Source organism: Geotrypetes seraphini, chromosome 12, assembly GCF_902459505.1.
Source record: "Geotrypetes seraphini chromosome 12, aGeoSer1.1, whole genome shotgun sequence".
In the NCBI taxonomy this organism is placed as follows: Eukaryota; Metazoa; Chordata; class Amphibia; order Gymnophiona; family Dermophiidae; genus Geotrypetes; species Geotrypetes seraphini.
Genome location: NC_047095.1, coordinates 113,974,374 through 113,988,450, shown reverse-complemented (window position 1 = coordinate 113,988,450; position 14,077 = coordinate 113,974,374). Strand labels below are relative to the sequence as shown.

General features: G+C 46.5%; 1 protein-coding gene across 2 annotated transcripts in view; it reads right to left on the bottom strand.

Annotated features, from left to right (window-relative positions):
* Window positions 1-553: 553 nt before the first annotated feature.
* Window positions 554-14,077, bottom strand: part of LOC117346007 (butyrophilin subfamily 1 member A1-like) — a 32,004-nt gene continuing 18,480 nt past the window's right edge. Inside the window, exons 6-10 of one of the 2 annotated variants that reach the window (XR_004536537.1) lie at window positions 11,302-11,334; window positions 9,702-9,722; window positions 9,583-9,609; window positions 721-1,305; window positions 554-616 (exon numbers count right to left, since the gene is read on the bottom strand). Coding sequence is in view for 1 of the 2 variants with exons in the window: in XM_033915197.1 (XP_033771088.1) it covers window positions 791-1,305; window positions 9,583-9,609; window positions 9,702-9,722; window positions 11,302-11,334 (596 nt within the window). In the remaining variant the exon portion in view is untranslated. Of the gene's footprint in view, window positions 617-646; window positions 1,306-9,582; window positions 9,610-9,701; window positions 9,723-11,301; window positions 11,335-14,077 lie in introns of those variants that run through there. The other variant, XM_033915197.1, reaches the window with a different exon arrangement.

Below are 14,077 nucleotides of genomic sequence, written 5' to 3'. Positions count from 1 at the left end.
GCGAGTGAGAGAGAAAGAAAGCGAGTGAGAGAGAAAGAAAACGAGAGAGAGAGAAAGAAAGCGAGTGAGAGAGAAAGAAAACGAGAGAGAGAAAGAAAACGAGAGAGAGAGAGAAAGAAAGCGAGTGAGAGAGAAAGAAAACGAGAGAGAGAAAGAAAACGAGAGAGAGAGAGAAAGAAAGCGAGTGAGAGAGAAAGAAAACGAGAGAGAGAGAGAGAGAAAGAAAACAAGAGAGAGAGAAAGAAAGCAAGTGAGAGAGAAAGAAAACAAGAGAGAGAGAAAGAAAGCGAGTGAGAGAGAAAGAAAGCGAGTGAGAGAGAAAGAAAACGAGAGAGAGAGAAAGAAAGCAAGTGAGAGAAAGAAAACAAGAGAGAGAGAAAGAAAGCGAGTGAGAGAGAAAGAAAGCGAGTGAGAGAGAAAGAAAACGAGAGAGAGAGAAAGAAAGCGAGTGAGAGAGAAAGAAAACGAGAGAGAGAAAGAAAACGAGAGAGAGAGAGAAAGAAAGCGAGTGAGAGAGAAAGAAAACGAGAGAGAGAAAGAAAACGAGAGAGAGAGAGAAAGAAAGCGAGTGAGAGAGAAAGAAAACGAGAGAGAGAAAGAAAACGAGAGAGAGAGAGAGAAAGAAAGCGAGTGAGAGAGAAAAAAAACGAGAGAGAGAGAGAAAGAAAACAAGAGAGAAAGAAAACGAGAGAGAGAAAGAAAACGAGAGAGAGAGAGAGAAAGAAAGCGAGTGAGAGAGAAAGAAAACAAGCAAGAGAGAGAGAGAAGAGCGAAACAGCATCTACAGAAGTTAGGGAGGGAGAATTATCTCTATTCCAGGGCCAACATAAAAATAAGGCAGCACCTTCTCATTGAAGTTGCTGGTAAATGTGTAGAGATGCTCCATTGTCTCAGCATTGTAGAAGGACAGCCTTCCAGCTTCATAGTCCAGATAGACTCCCAGAAGCCGCAGTCTCTCGATCACGGGCAGAGGGGTCCCCGGGGACGTGAGGGCCACATACTGATCCTTGGCACTCCGCAGGGCCCAGATCCCCTTCTCGGGGGATTCTCGGAACCCTCCTGCCTTTTGCACAGACTCCTTAGCCAGTCCCAGGGACCAGAAAATGCCGGACTTCTCGTGCACCTCTGCTTCCCAGTAATGTCTTCCAGACGTGAAACTCTCGGAGCTCAGGATACAGGGCTCGGTGTCAAACCGTCGCTTGGTTATGGGGATATCTTGCCTGGGGTCGCCGGGTCTCACCCTTTTTTGGTCACTGCTCACAATAAGCCCAGGATAGGCAGTTTCAGGATCCAAGGTCACGCTAACTGAAGAGAGAGAAAAATAGTGCATGAGACCAAGGCAGACAGGTAGACCAGCAGAGACAGAGATAAGGGCATGAACAGAGACATTAGGGGGGGGGGAGAAGGAATAAAGATTGTGACAAACATATACAGATAGTGAGATAATCCAGCATCGTCAAAGACCCACGCAGGCACCACTCTAATACAGGTAAAGCAAAAATATTACACGGTTAGCTGAAGAACCAATCTTTATTAGAACTCCTTCCGGTATAGCTTGAAAACAGCACAGACAGCTGGAAGAATGCTTTTTTTTTTTTTTTTTTTTTAATCTTTATTCATTTTAAAACCAGCACAAAGTGCAACATTATAGACAGCACTCACTTCCTTCAAATGATACAATAAAAACATAACCCCCTCATCCCCACCCACCCTTCCTAAAAACACTTAATGTAATCCAAATGTTCAAAACAATCAACCTTGAAATCAAAGAATAAATTAATTACAGACCCCCCTCCCACCCACCCACCCATTCTGGATGTGTATAACTAAAGGGCTAAAACCAATAATCAATCTTTATAAAATTATGTCAATGGATCCCAAACATCCTTAAATTTCTCTTAATATCCCAACTGCATTGCTCTCATACGTTCAAATTTATATATTTGGCACGGGGATTCCCACCAAAAGCTGTAGTTTAACCTGTCCCAATTTTTCCAGTTTTTCAGAATGAGTTGTATGGCAACTCCTGTCATGATGAAAAGCAATTTGTTGTTATGGGAATTTACTGGACTCTTGGCCCTCATTATCGTGGTATCATACATCAATGCTACTGGAGCTTCCAGTATTCTATCGACTTGATTCCAAATGGATTGCCAAAATTTAAGTATCAAGGGACAAAAGAAAAGCAGATGATCCAGTGTCCCTATATCGAGATGACAGTGCCAGCATCTATTTGGCTTTGAACTATCTACTTTTTGTAATCTAACCGGGGTCCAAAAACTTCTATGTAACAAAAAAAAACACAAGTTTGTCTCATAGATGCTGACGCTGTACATCTCATCCTCCAAGTCCAAATTTGTGGCCATTGAGATGCAGAAATCTGCTGGCTTATCTCAATGCTCCAAATATCTCTAAGACTAGTTTTTGGTTTCTTATTCATATATCCAGATATTAATTTATACCACTGGGCGGCCTGATTCCCTAAGAAATCTGTCTGAAAGCATAGGAAGAACGCATTTTAAGCAGAGCCCTGTAAAGGCAACACTCTGATACAGGCAAAGCACGAACACAGCACAGACAACTGATGAGCAAATCTCGCAGAACACCATGTAGGCATGAATACAGCACGGACAAGTGAAGAGCAAAACCTCATCGGAACCCCATGAAAGAGATTTTGGATTTAGCTCGTGCCTGTCTTAGAGGTGAAAGCTGCGCTTAGTGCCCTTTCTGTGGCCATCACTCCATTATCACGGCCAGAGGACATGTGCCTCCCACAGGTGCGGGCTAATGACTTTCTATGGATAGCCCACCCGGCAGCGTGGCGAGGGTGAGTGGCTCCCGAGGTGGTGGCGCCTCTTCTCCGCCTCACCTCCCCCCCCCCTTGCTGTGCAGGCAAGCCCCCTTTCCTTTCCCCGTACCTTTTTTATTTTTCAGGCGCGAGCAACATTATGAATTTGCTGCTCGCGTCATGTCAGCTATTCCTATAACTTCACTTCCTAGGCGCGGGGCCCAGAAATGATGTCAGAGAGAGGTGACACTGACGTGGGCAGCAAGTTTGTAATGCTGCTCGCTCAGGCCTGGACTCTATAAATGGCGTCCCGATTGTAGGCACTGGTAGGCGTCCTACCGTTGTCTAACCAGCCAATCAAGGTGCACGATTATGGGGTTTTTTTTAAGTTCCTGAGGCAGGCCACCTACTCTGGGATTATAAAGAGGTGCGCAAACCCGCCTAAGGCTAGGCGAGGGTGTGGTTTACCCTGGAAGTAGCCTTAGGTGGACCTAGATGGCCGTACTCGTCTCTAGACCAGTGGGAGATGCATACAATGTAGGCCAGCAAAATACTGACCTGCAATGTAGTAGACGCGGCCGCTGAGCTTATCACGGCAAGGGATCTCCCTGCTGCGATAGGTTTAGCGGCCGCCCGTCCTGCCCAAACAATCGCCGGCAGGAGGGATGCCCAATCCCTCCTGCCGCAACTCCCTCCCCCCATGATGCCCAGTCCTGCCTTCGGGAATCCCCCTACTCCCCCCCAGAGATCGTGCCTCCCCCCCCCCGCCTCCCCACCCGAGCGTCCCATACAGAATCTGGGCCAAATTGTGTAGTAGAAGGGGTGTGGATTGTGTGATAACATTTTGTATTTATTACAGAACAGTGTAGCAGTACAAGAGAACCCTTGATAAAGCCGATATTGAAGGCGAAACAGGTCCCGTCGGGTCATGGCTCTTTACAACCAGAAAGATAAGTGTGGACTGTTCTATTGAACAAGTTATGTTAATTTAAATCATGAAGCATGTTTTTTTTTTTGCTGTTGTTTTTTTAAAAAAAGGTTTGCATGGAGTAATGTGCATGTATTAACACATTTTTAAAAAAGAGAGAGAAAGGTGAGAGGTTTTTCAGGATCAATGACAGAAACGTGGAACCTTGTAAGACTTGGATAGCGTTTATTCCTGATTATCAAGCAGGTTTCTGAGACCCTTTTCCTCTCATATCAATACACGTTGTACTGCGGTAGGTGGGATTTTTTTGTGATTGCGTTGGGACTGTTCAATATCGAGCCCCCTGATCATCTTTTTGTTGATCAGTGTTGTGGGTTCAAAGCCACGCTGCTCCCTGCGACCCTGGCTAAGTTACCTAATCCACTCCAAAATAATAATCCTATATAATAAAAGGCTAACTCGCGCATGCGCATTCCTATTTGCGTGTTCCGTGCGCTGTAGGTCTGTGGCCTAAGGAGTGCGCATGCGCGCTAATACGTCACCAGCCTATCGCCTCCACAAGCCGGACCGCAGCCAGACGACGTTCTCCGTTTCTCCTGCCGCCGCCGCCGATCTCCGTTTCTCCTTTGCCGCCCACCCCCTTCTTTTCCCGCGGGCCCGAATGGCGATTCCAGCAGAGTGTGCATCAGTCTCCACACGCTGCTTCGGGCCCTTCTACTGCCCTGATTTGCTCTGCCGCGTCTCTGATGATGTCATCAGGGACGTGCCAGAGTAAATCAGGGCAGTAGAAGGGCCCGAAGCAGCGTGTGGAGACTGATGCAAGCGCTGCTGGAATCACCACCTTTGTAGTCCGGCCCGCAGGAAGGGAAAGGGGGGGGGTAGAGGAAACGCTAATGCTGCTGCACAGGGAACTGGTGGGGGGGAGGGTAAAGGAAATGCTGCTTTGGACGGACAGACAGACAGAGAGAGGAAGGGAAACACAAAGAAAATAAGAAATACACAGGGGCAGGTGCTCAGGGAACTGGTGTGGGGGGAGGGAAATGGAGGGGGATGGAATGCTGCTTTGGACAGACAGAGAGAGGAAGGGAAACACAAAGAAAATAAGAAAGACACAGGGGCAGGTGCACAGGGAACTGGTGTGGGGGGAGGGAAATGGAGGGGGATGGAATGCTGCTTTGGACAGACAGAGAGAGGAAGGGAAACACAAAGAAAATAAGAAATACACAGGGGCAGGTGCACAGGGAACTGGTGTGGGGGGAGGGAAATGGAGGGGGATGGAATGCTGCTTTGGACAGACAGAGAGAGGAAGGGAAACACAAAGAAAATAAGAAAGACACAGGGGCAGGTGCACAGGGAACTGGTGTGGGGGGAGGGAAATGGAAGGGGATGGAATGCTGCTTTGGACAGACAGACAGAGGGAGGAAGGGAGACAGAAAGGAAAGAAGAAAGACACAGAGTCAGGGAGATACACAGAAAGACAGACAGGCAAAGGAGGCCAGGGACAGAGACAGACAGAAAGGACAGCGGGAGCCGCGTCAGGAGGGGTGCGGGATGCGGCAGTGGGAACTTTTCCAATGGGTGCAACTGGGCAGCTGTCGGGAACCTTTGATCAGGGGCAGAGAAAGGTAAGAGTATCATAGGGATAAGAAGGAGGAGGGAGGATAAAAAAGGAAGGGATGCCTACTGCTGGACAGGGGGAGAAGGAAAGAGATGCTGATGGACAGGGGAGGTGAAGAAAAAGGAACGGAGGACTAATGTTGGACAGAGGGAGAAGGAAAGAGGTGCTGCTGGACAGGGGGGAGGTAAAACAAAGGGAGAAGGGCTGCTGCTGCATAAGGAGAACAGTGAAGGGGGTGGACACAGTGGAGGTAAAAGGAAGGGAAAATGGACAGGGGGAGCAGGCAAGGGGTGGTGATGGACAGCCAAGGAAAAAGAAAGGCAGAAAGAAAGAAAGCGGCTAAGGAGAGAGAGAGAAAAAAAGACAGACACACACACATATGTTCTAGCACCCGTTAATGTAACGGGCTTAAAGACTAGTAATATTAATAATAATAATAATAATAATAACTTTATTCTTCTATACCGCCACAATCTTGCGACTTCTAGGCAGTGCTGGACATTCAGCGAAATACAATAAGTAGATATTCAGAGGAAATACAGAGATCAGAGACCTCAGGAGGCAATAGTATAGAAATACAATTTGCTGAGCGAAAAATACAGGCTTGGTGCAAGAAATCAACTAATCAAAAACCAAAAAAATATTCACTGCACACAGAATATTCATATGATTACACTTCTCCCTCCGTATTTGCGGTTTCAGCAATCGCGGTTTTGATTCTTCACGTTTTTTTGCTTGCTGGCTCCTCCCCCAAATTACATCAGCTTGCTTAGAGAAATCGCTGATTCCCAGCACTTCCTGCGTTTTGCCTCTCCTTCAGGAAAAGGCCAGGTCTCCTACCATTTTATTCGCGGTTTCACCATATTCACGATGGTTTTTAATGGAAAACAGCGCAAAACATTTGAAAAAGTTATTTGCGGTTTTTCTGTATTTGCGCTTCTGTTAATCCCCTATCACAGCGAATACGGAGGGAGAAGTGTATACCATGTTGTAGCTTAAACATAGATATAACTGTGCAATTAGTGTATTGGAAGGAAAACCTCAGGTCCCGGTTTGCCGCTTGTTTTTTCAACTTAGCTTGCAAACCAAAACGGGACTAACATCATTGGTTATCGTCTCCCCCTACCATTAGCTTCTAATCTCATCTTTAACTTTTAAGCTATAAATGAAATGGTAGGGGGAGACAATAACCAATGATGTTAGTCCCATTTTGGTTTGCAAGCTAAGTTGAAATAGCAAGCGACAAACCGGGACCTGAGGTTTTCCTTCTAATACACTATTCTATAGCACTCTCCAAACCAGTAGAGGTTAATCTTTACGAGTGGGTATATACTTCTCCCTCCATATTCGCTGTGATAGGGGATTAACAGAACCGCAAACACAGAAAAACCGTGAATAACTTTCTCATATGTTATTTGCGGTTTTCTATTAAAAACCATCATGAATATAGTGAAACTGTGAATAACCTGGTGGGAGACCTGGCCTGTTTCTGAAGGAGAGGCAAAACATGGTGAAGAAAGTGCTGGGAATCAGCGATTTTCTCTGTAAACACTTGGAATCAGCGATTTCTCTGTGCAAGCTGATGTAATTTGGGGGGAGGAACCAGAAAGCTAAAAATCGTGAATAATCGAAACCCCGAATACGGAGGGAAAAGTGTATATCCAATCATGACCAGCAGGTGGAGACTGAAAACAAAACTGTGGAATAGTACATAAGAGATACCTTTCCCTATTCCTATCAGTCTGCCGAATAGCCAAGCAGAACTAAGAACTGGAAAAAAAAAAATAAATAATACTCTGAACAGGAGCAATAACTAACATACCCAAATGCTGTTGGAAAATGCAGAGGAGAGATACCAGAAAGAAAATGTACCCACAGCTCGCCAGGGTGTCAGGTCAAAAGCGCGCCGGGACAAAGGCGCGAGCAGACAACTGAGCGCAGTGCGGAGGCGCGCGCCGAAGAAAAAGACTGTTTTTAGGGGCTACGACGGGGAGTGTGGGGGGAACCCCCCCCCCCACTTTACTTTATACAGATTGCACCGCGTTGTGGGGGGCGTTGTGAGGGGTTTGGGGGGTTGTAATTGTAACCTCCCACGTTTTACTGAAAACTTAACTTTTTCCCTGTTTTTAGGGAAAAAGTTACGTTTTCACTAAAATGGGGGGGGGGTTACAACTCCCCAAACCCCCCACAACGCCGCCGCGATCTGTATTAAGTAAAGTGGGGGGGGGGCTCCCCAACAAAAACCCCCCCGTCGCAGCCCCTAAAAACAGTCTTTTTCTTGGGTGCGCGCCTCCGTCTTACGCTCAGTTGTCGGCGCGCGCCTTTGTCTTCCGCGCTACTGTCTATGAACCGCTCGCCAGCTAAGCCAGCCGAGCCACAGACGCTGTTCTTTAATTCTCCCTGGCCCTAGAAAAATACTAGAACCCGCAGCAAAAAACAAAACTGCCCGCGTAACAGCCCCAACATCACAACAACAGATAGGGTGGGGACTTCTACTGGTCTGGAGAAGCTAAAATAAAGTAAATTAGCAGGTAAGAACCTAATTTCTCCATTGCACAGTTATATCTATGTTTATGCTACAACATGGTATAATCAAGTTATCTAATCCCCCAATGTCCCAGGTACATTAGACAGAGTGTGAACTCCCTCACTACATCACTGTATATAACATATAATACTATGTAGAGAATGACATGGGGAAAAAAAATTAATCAACTTTCCCACCTTTGCCCCATCCCCGCGCACTCAGTCCACGTCCCTGCCCCATCCCTGTGAGCTACCAGTTCCCGTCCCCGCCTTGCAAACTGTCAGATCTCATCTGCACAAGCCTCAAATAGTTATGATTTCATACTGAACTTATTTTATTAAAGTATAAAAAGAGACAATATTCTGTATAATTGTCATTATATAAACACAAATAATACTGAGCAAGGATCAACAAAACCCCTGTCTCCCCTCCCTTTCACAAATATCCCTTCCACTATTGTGAAAACTGAACAAACCAAGTTACTACAGAATGCTACATAGAAAAATCAAGCTAATATAATACTTTAGTCACACATGGCAAGAATAATGTTAGGGGAGTGCAACTAGGGAAACTGCCCCCTGGTCAGAGAGAGAGCCCTAAGCCAGCTGGAAGCTAAAGAAGCACAGCCTGGGCTTTGTGGTCCCCAATTATGCCTAATTCCAGCTCTAGCAGGATACATATTTCAAATCTGAACTATTCTCATCACAAAATCTAAAATAAATTTATTTTTTTCTACCTTATGTTATCTGGTAATTTTATTCTTCAAATCACATTGGTCTCAGGCTTTGGTTTTGGGTTTCTCCTGTCTTCATCGTGGCATGGCTGGCTCCTGAAGGTAAAATAAGCGCAAGAGGAGCTGGGGAGGAGATGCTGAATCTGACACGGGTGGAATTTTTTTTTTTTTTTTTACCACAGGAGCAAGACTTTTCATTGCTCCCACGGGGCGGTGAAAGGTCTTGTCCCCATTCCTGCGGTTAACCTGTTGAAAATGTCTCCATTCCTGCGGATTTACTGCGGTGACCATGGTTTACCGTGGTAAATGGTCCCTGTGTCATTCTCCAATACTATGCGTAAGATCATTTTTTCAGTAACTGCTCCCACTCTTTGGAATGCTTTTCCATCATACCTCCGTCATGAAACCTCTTCAATTACTTTTAATCTAGTCTTAAAACTTTTCTATTCGATGACGCCTACGATATATTACAGTAAGGCATATCATAATTCAATATATAATCTTAACTTGATCAAAGATCTAGTTACAAAACTCGGCTCTTCCTCTGACGTCACTTTCTAGGCGTGGGTTCAGGAAGTGACATCAGAGGAAGAGCTGACGTTAATGCGACAGCGGGTTGGGGGGGGTCGTTGAACGTTACAGAGGTACGGGGAAGGGAAGCAGCATGCACACGCAGCAGTGGAGGGGGGGGGGGCAGGAACGGTGAGGGCGGAAAGGAGTGCCTGCGCCCTCACCAAGACAGCACCTGAGGCAGACCGCCCCCCCCCTTATTACATCACTGGTGCCACCAAGTCATAATGGAAGCACACAGCTGCAAATTAACCTGTTTCTAGTGATGGTTGGACTCATTTATGTAAATTCATTTGATCCATATTCCCCCCCAAAAAAATAAGTGGGGTTCGGGGAAAGCAAGTGGGGCACATCTCATGGAATTAGTCTCAGTCCTTCTGTGTGAACACGCATGCATGTATGTGTTTATTTTAGTTACCTCTATATTTTCTGACTTTTCTCCACTCTGAAAGGAAAGAATAAACAGCAGGGTTTAAGATGGATCAAAGCACTTGCCAATCAAAATGTGAAGAAACCCCCCCCCCAGAGGAGACTCACCTATTTCTGAAGAAAGCAACCCTGAAACACAAAAAATCAAATGGAAAAGTCAGTTCCTTAAAATGAAGGATATCCTATTTTACTGAAATTTGATGATAGTTTCCTTCCTGTGGAGCCTAGACACCACTCTTTTAATGTGCCCTGCTAAGGCTGTGTTGCCCATTTGAAGTTAGCGAATCAAACAGCAGGACCTTAAACAACCTGGGCCAATCAGAGCTTTGGGCCCCTCCCTGGTGCATCCCAAGATGCACCGGGGAGGGGGAAGACCTGCCATTTTGCAGAGGCAGGCCTACTGGCTGGAGAGAGTAGGCATCCCTCCGTCCAGCCATCGTAATCAAGGTAAGGAGGAGGGGGCAGGGTCATCAGAGGCACGGGTGTGTCAGGAGGAGGGTTGCATGGTGGCGGGAAGTAACATAGTAAATGATGGCAGATAAAGACCTGAATGGTCCATCCAGTCTGCCCAGCCCTACATGTTCCATATATTAATTATTTAATTTTAATGGTCCTTTTTCTTAGATATTTCTGGGCTAGAAACGGTAGTATGCTTTGGTTCATCTACTGGAGTCTCCATCAAAGCTCACTCCAGCCCATCTAAACCATCCCAGCAATCAAAGCCCGTCCTCAACTGAATGTCTGCCCAGCACTGGCCTTAGTTCCTTCAATGTATACCCATTATTTTCTGATTAGAGATCCTCTGTGTTCATCCCACGCTTGTTTGAACTCTGTCACCATTTTCTTCTCCACCACCTCCCTCAGGAGGGAAGGAGTGGGCATCTCTTCCGCTGCTGAGGGAGGGAGTGTTGCTGTCGGGGAGGGGTGTTGCTTGGCGGTGGGAGAGAGTGGGCATCTCTCCTGCTGCCAGGGAGGTGTCAGGGGGCATTGCTTGGAGGTGGGAAGGAGTAGGCATCTCTCCTGTTGGGGACGAGGGGTGTCGGGGGTGTTGTTTGGTGGTGGAAGGGAGTGGGCATCTCTTCCACTGCTGGGGGGGGGGGGGTGTCAGGGGTTGCTTGACAGCTTCAAAATTTTCTGACAGGTCTGAGCTTTCAAGCCTTACTTTCCTGTCAATGCCTGAGCCAATCAGTGCTCAGGCACTAATCAGAAAGTAAGGCAATGACAGCTCAGACCTGTCGGTAAATTTTGGCCGCAAATGTGGCACAATGAGGTTACAGAATCACTCCGCGATTATGGAGAATCGCTCAGAGTGCTCATTTTAATATTAATGACCTCGTTGTACTACATTTGCAAGGCAATATCCTAGACTGCAGGAAAACATGGAAAAGACCATGGTAAGACATTCTAACAATCTGCTGCTAAAATACATGATGAGAGTTGAGAAATATGTAATCATCTTGGGGGGGTGGAGGGAAGGGAAGGGAGCGAAGGGATGTTAGGAGTCATCAGCTTGCAGTGGATGGGGGGGGGAGCCCTGCCAGCCACATCAGCGATGTGGCAGGCTAACCCGGGTCCACCAGTGGCTACACCACTGAGAGAATTGCACCCACTGGCACCTGTGCTGCCTTTATAATAAAGGTGAGTTTCCACACTGGTGTACGTGACAAAATTAACCTATAAAGGTATAGGGAAATGCCGCCATAGTTACCTATCTTGAGTTCCATTTCTTTAATGAGCTTCTCTGGAAACAGAAGGAAAAAAAAGGTTGTAAAATAATTCTGCAAGCATGATAATTGCACACGACAAATGCACGCACTGAACGGATACTATTTTGTCTTTGTGAGGGTTACAAAGTAACACTCTTTTTTGAGGGGTGGGGTGGGAGTTACCCCCCCAATACACTTAAAACATTCACTTCCTATCTAGTGTTAGGGTAAGGGTTGCATGATGATTATCGGAGCCCTTTACATAACTGGGTATCTGGAAGGCCCTGATTTGCTCAGACTCCTTAGGCCCCGACCCTTGGGAGGGGCTTGAGGCACCTCAAGCCCTTCCCAAGGGAAGGGGCCTGAGGAGTCTGAGCAAATCAGGGCCTTCAATGTATGTATGCCTTTCGCATTTCATGGGGCACAAGAGCAAATCAGGGCCTTCAATGTATGTATACCTTTCACATTTCACGGGCCGCAATTGACGGGGCAGCATTGTCCTGCTTGCACTTGTCCGTGAGTCCATTTGCCTTGCACGGATTTGTCGGTGTGCCCATGTCTGTGGTGTGTCAGTCACATGCTGTCATATCAGCCACCACACCAGGCCTTTCTTTCTCACTCATGTGCTGGAACCTTTCTGTCTCCCCTTATGATTTTTCCTGTTGAGAGTTTCGCTGTGATCTTGTCACCCACAGGAAAACTAACCCCCTTCCTTTTCATAAACAAGCGAGATCACGTATAGAGTTACAACAATAGGACACAACAGAGAATGGCGTAGCAAGGTGGGGTGAGGGGGCAGGCCGCCCTAGGCGCCATGCGTGGGGGCACCCCCCCCGCTTCTTCCCATTCCTCCCCTCACCATACATGTGCTCCTCCTTTCCTTCCCCCAATGCGTTCCTCGCGACCGTGTTGGCTCTCCCAGTGACGTCGCTTCCGGTTGCCGTGCGCAGGAAGTGACATCAGAGGGAGAGCCGACAGGGGTCGCGAGGAGCACGTCGTTGGCCACTGCTGCCAATGACTTCAAGTTGCAGGGGAAGGGGAGTGCATGTGGCAGGGGGGATCAGGCGTGAAGGGGAGGGGCGCCTTTCACCCTCCCTATGCCACTGACACCAGATGCACTCACTAACATGCGCCCCCCCTCCGAAACCAAAAAAACACAGGCACAGAACCCATAAACACCCTGAATAAAGCAGATACACTTCTCCCTCCGTATTCGTTGTGATAGGGGATTAGCAGACCCACAAATACAGAAAAACCACAAATAACCTTTTTGTATATTATTCGCGGTTTTCTATGAAAAACCATTGTTAATATGGTGAAACCGCGAATAACATGGTGGGGTGACCCGGCCTGTTCCTGAAGGAAAGGCAAAACACGGTGACGAAAGTGCCGGGAATTGCCGATTTTCTCCGTAAACACTTGGAATCGGCGATATCTTTATGCAAGCTGATGTAATTTTTTTTTTTTTTTGGGGGGGGGGAGCCAGCGAGCTAAAAAATGCAAATAATCGAAACTGCGATTGCTGAAACCGCGAATATGGAGGGAGAAGTGTACATAAGCAAGCAAAACACAGACACATATACGACAATACAAGCCCATGTACACAGACAATGCAGAAATACAAATACACGCATTAATGAAACATAGATACAAATATAACAACAACCATCCCCTCCCCCCCCCCCCCCCCCCACAGGGATTGGAAATAATTCTTTGAAGCATTTTCCGCAGGCTTTCCAACCAAGCATCCCCTACTGCAACCACATCCAGGCTATTTACGATTCAGATGTGCATTTCATTCTCTGGGTTGTAAACTTTTCTGTGGAACCTAGCGACTGAACCATTATACAGCGATGTGAAAAATTATGCTCCCCTTGATTTCTAAACTAAACTAAACCTTAGGTTTGTATACCGCATCATCTCTACATTCACAAAGCTCGACCACAACCTACTCCACCCAACTCAATCGGGGTTCAGATCTAACCACAGCACCGAGACACTGCTAGCTTCCCTTCTAGATATAGCCAGACAGCACCTTAGCAAAGGAAGAAGGATGCTGATAATTCAACTCGACCTCTCTGCCGCATTCGACCTGGTCGACCACACCATACTTCTTCAGATATTAGAAGCAATAGGGATCTCAGGCGAAGTATACAACTGGTTTCAAGGATTCCTTAAAACAAGAACATACAGAGTAAAAACAAAGGATCTTATATCGGAGCCTTGGACCAACCCCTGCGGAGTACCCCAAGGTTCCCCATTGTCACCCATGCTCTTCAATCTTTACATTTCCTCCCTCGGTACCCTGTTAGACAAACTCAAAGTAACTTCATTCAGCTATGCAGACGATATCACCATACTCCTCCCCTTTGACACACAAGACCCCACCAAATCAGGCACCCTGGAAAAAACTCTAGAAGCAGTGGAAAAATGGATGACAGAACATAAACTGAAGCTCAACCCAGATAAAACTAAATTTCTACTGCTTGAAAAGGACAAAACCCCTTCTATAACTGAGCTAGAAATAAAAACCACCAAATATCCCCTACAACCCACTCTCAAACTCCTTGGAGTAACAGTAGACAGAGGTTGCACTCTTCAGGTGCAAATCAACAAAATCACACAAAAAGCTTTCTTCACCATGCGCAACCTTCGCAAAATCTGAAAATTCTTTGAAAAAGAACAATTCAGACTCATAGTTCAATACCTAGTCCTAAGTCTATTGGATTACTGCAATATCCTCTACCTTTCTTGTCCTACCTACCTAATAAAACAACT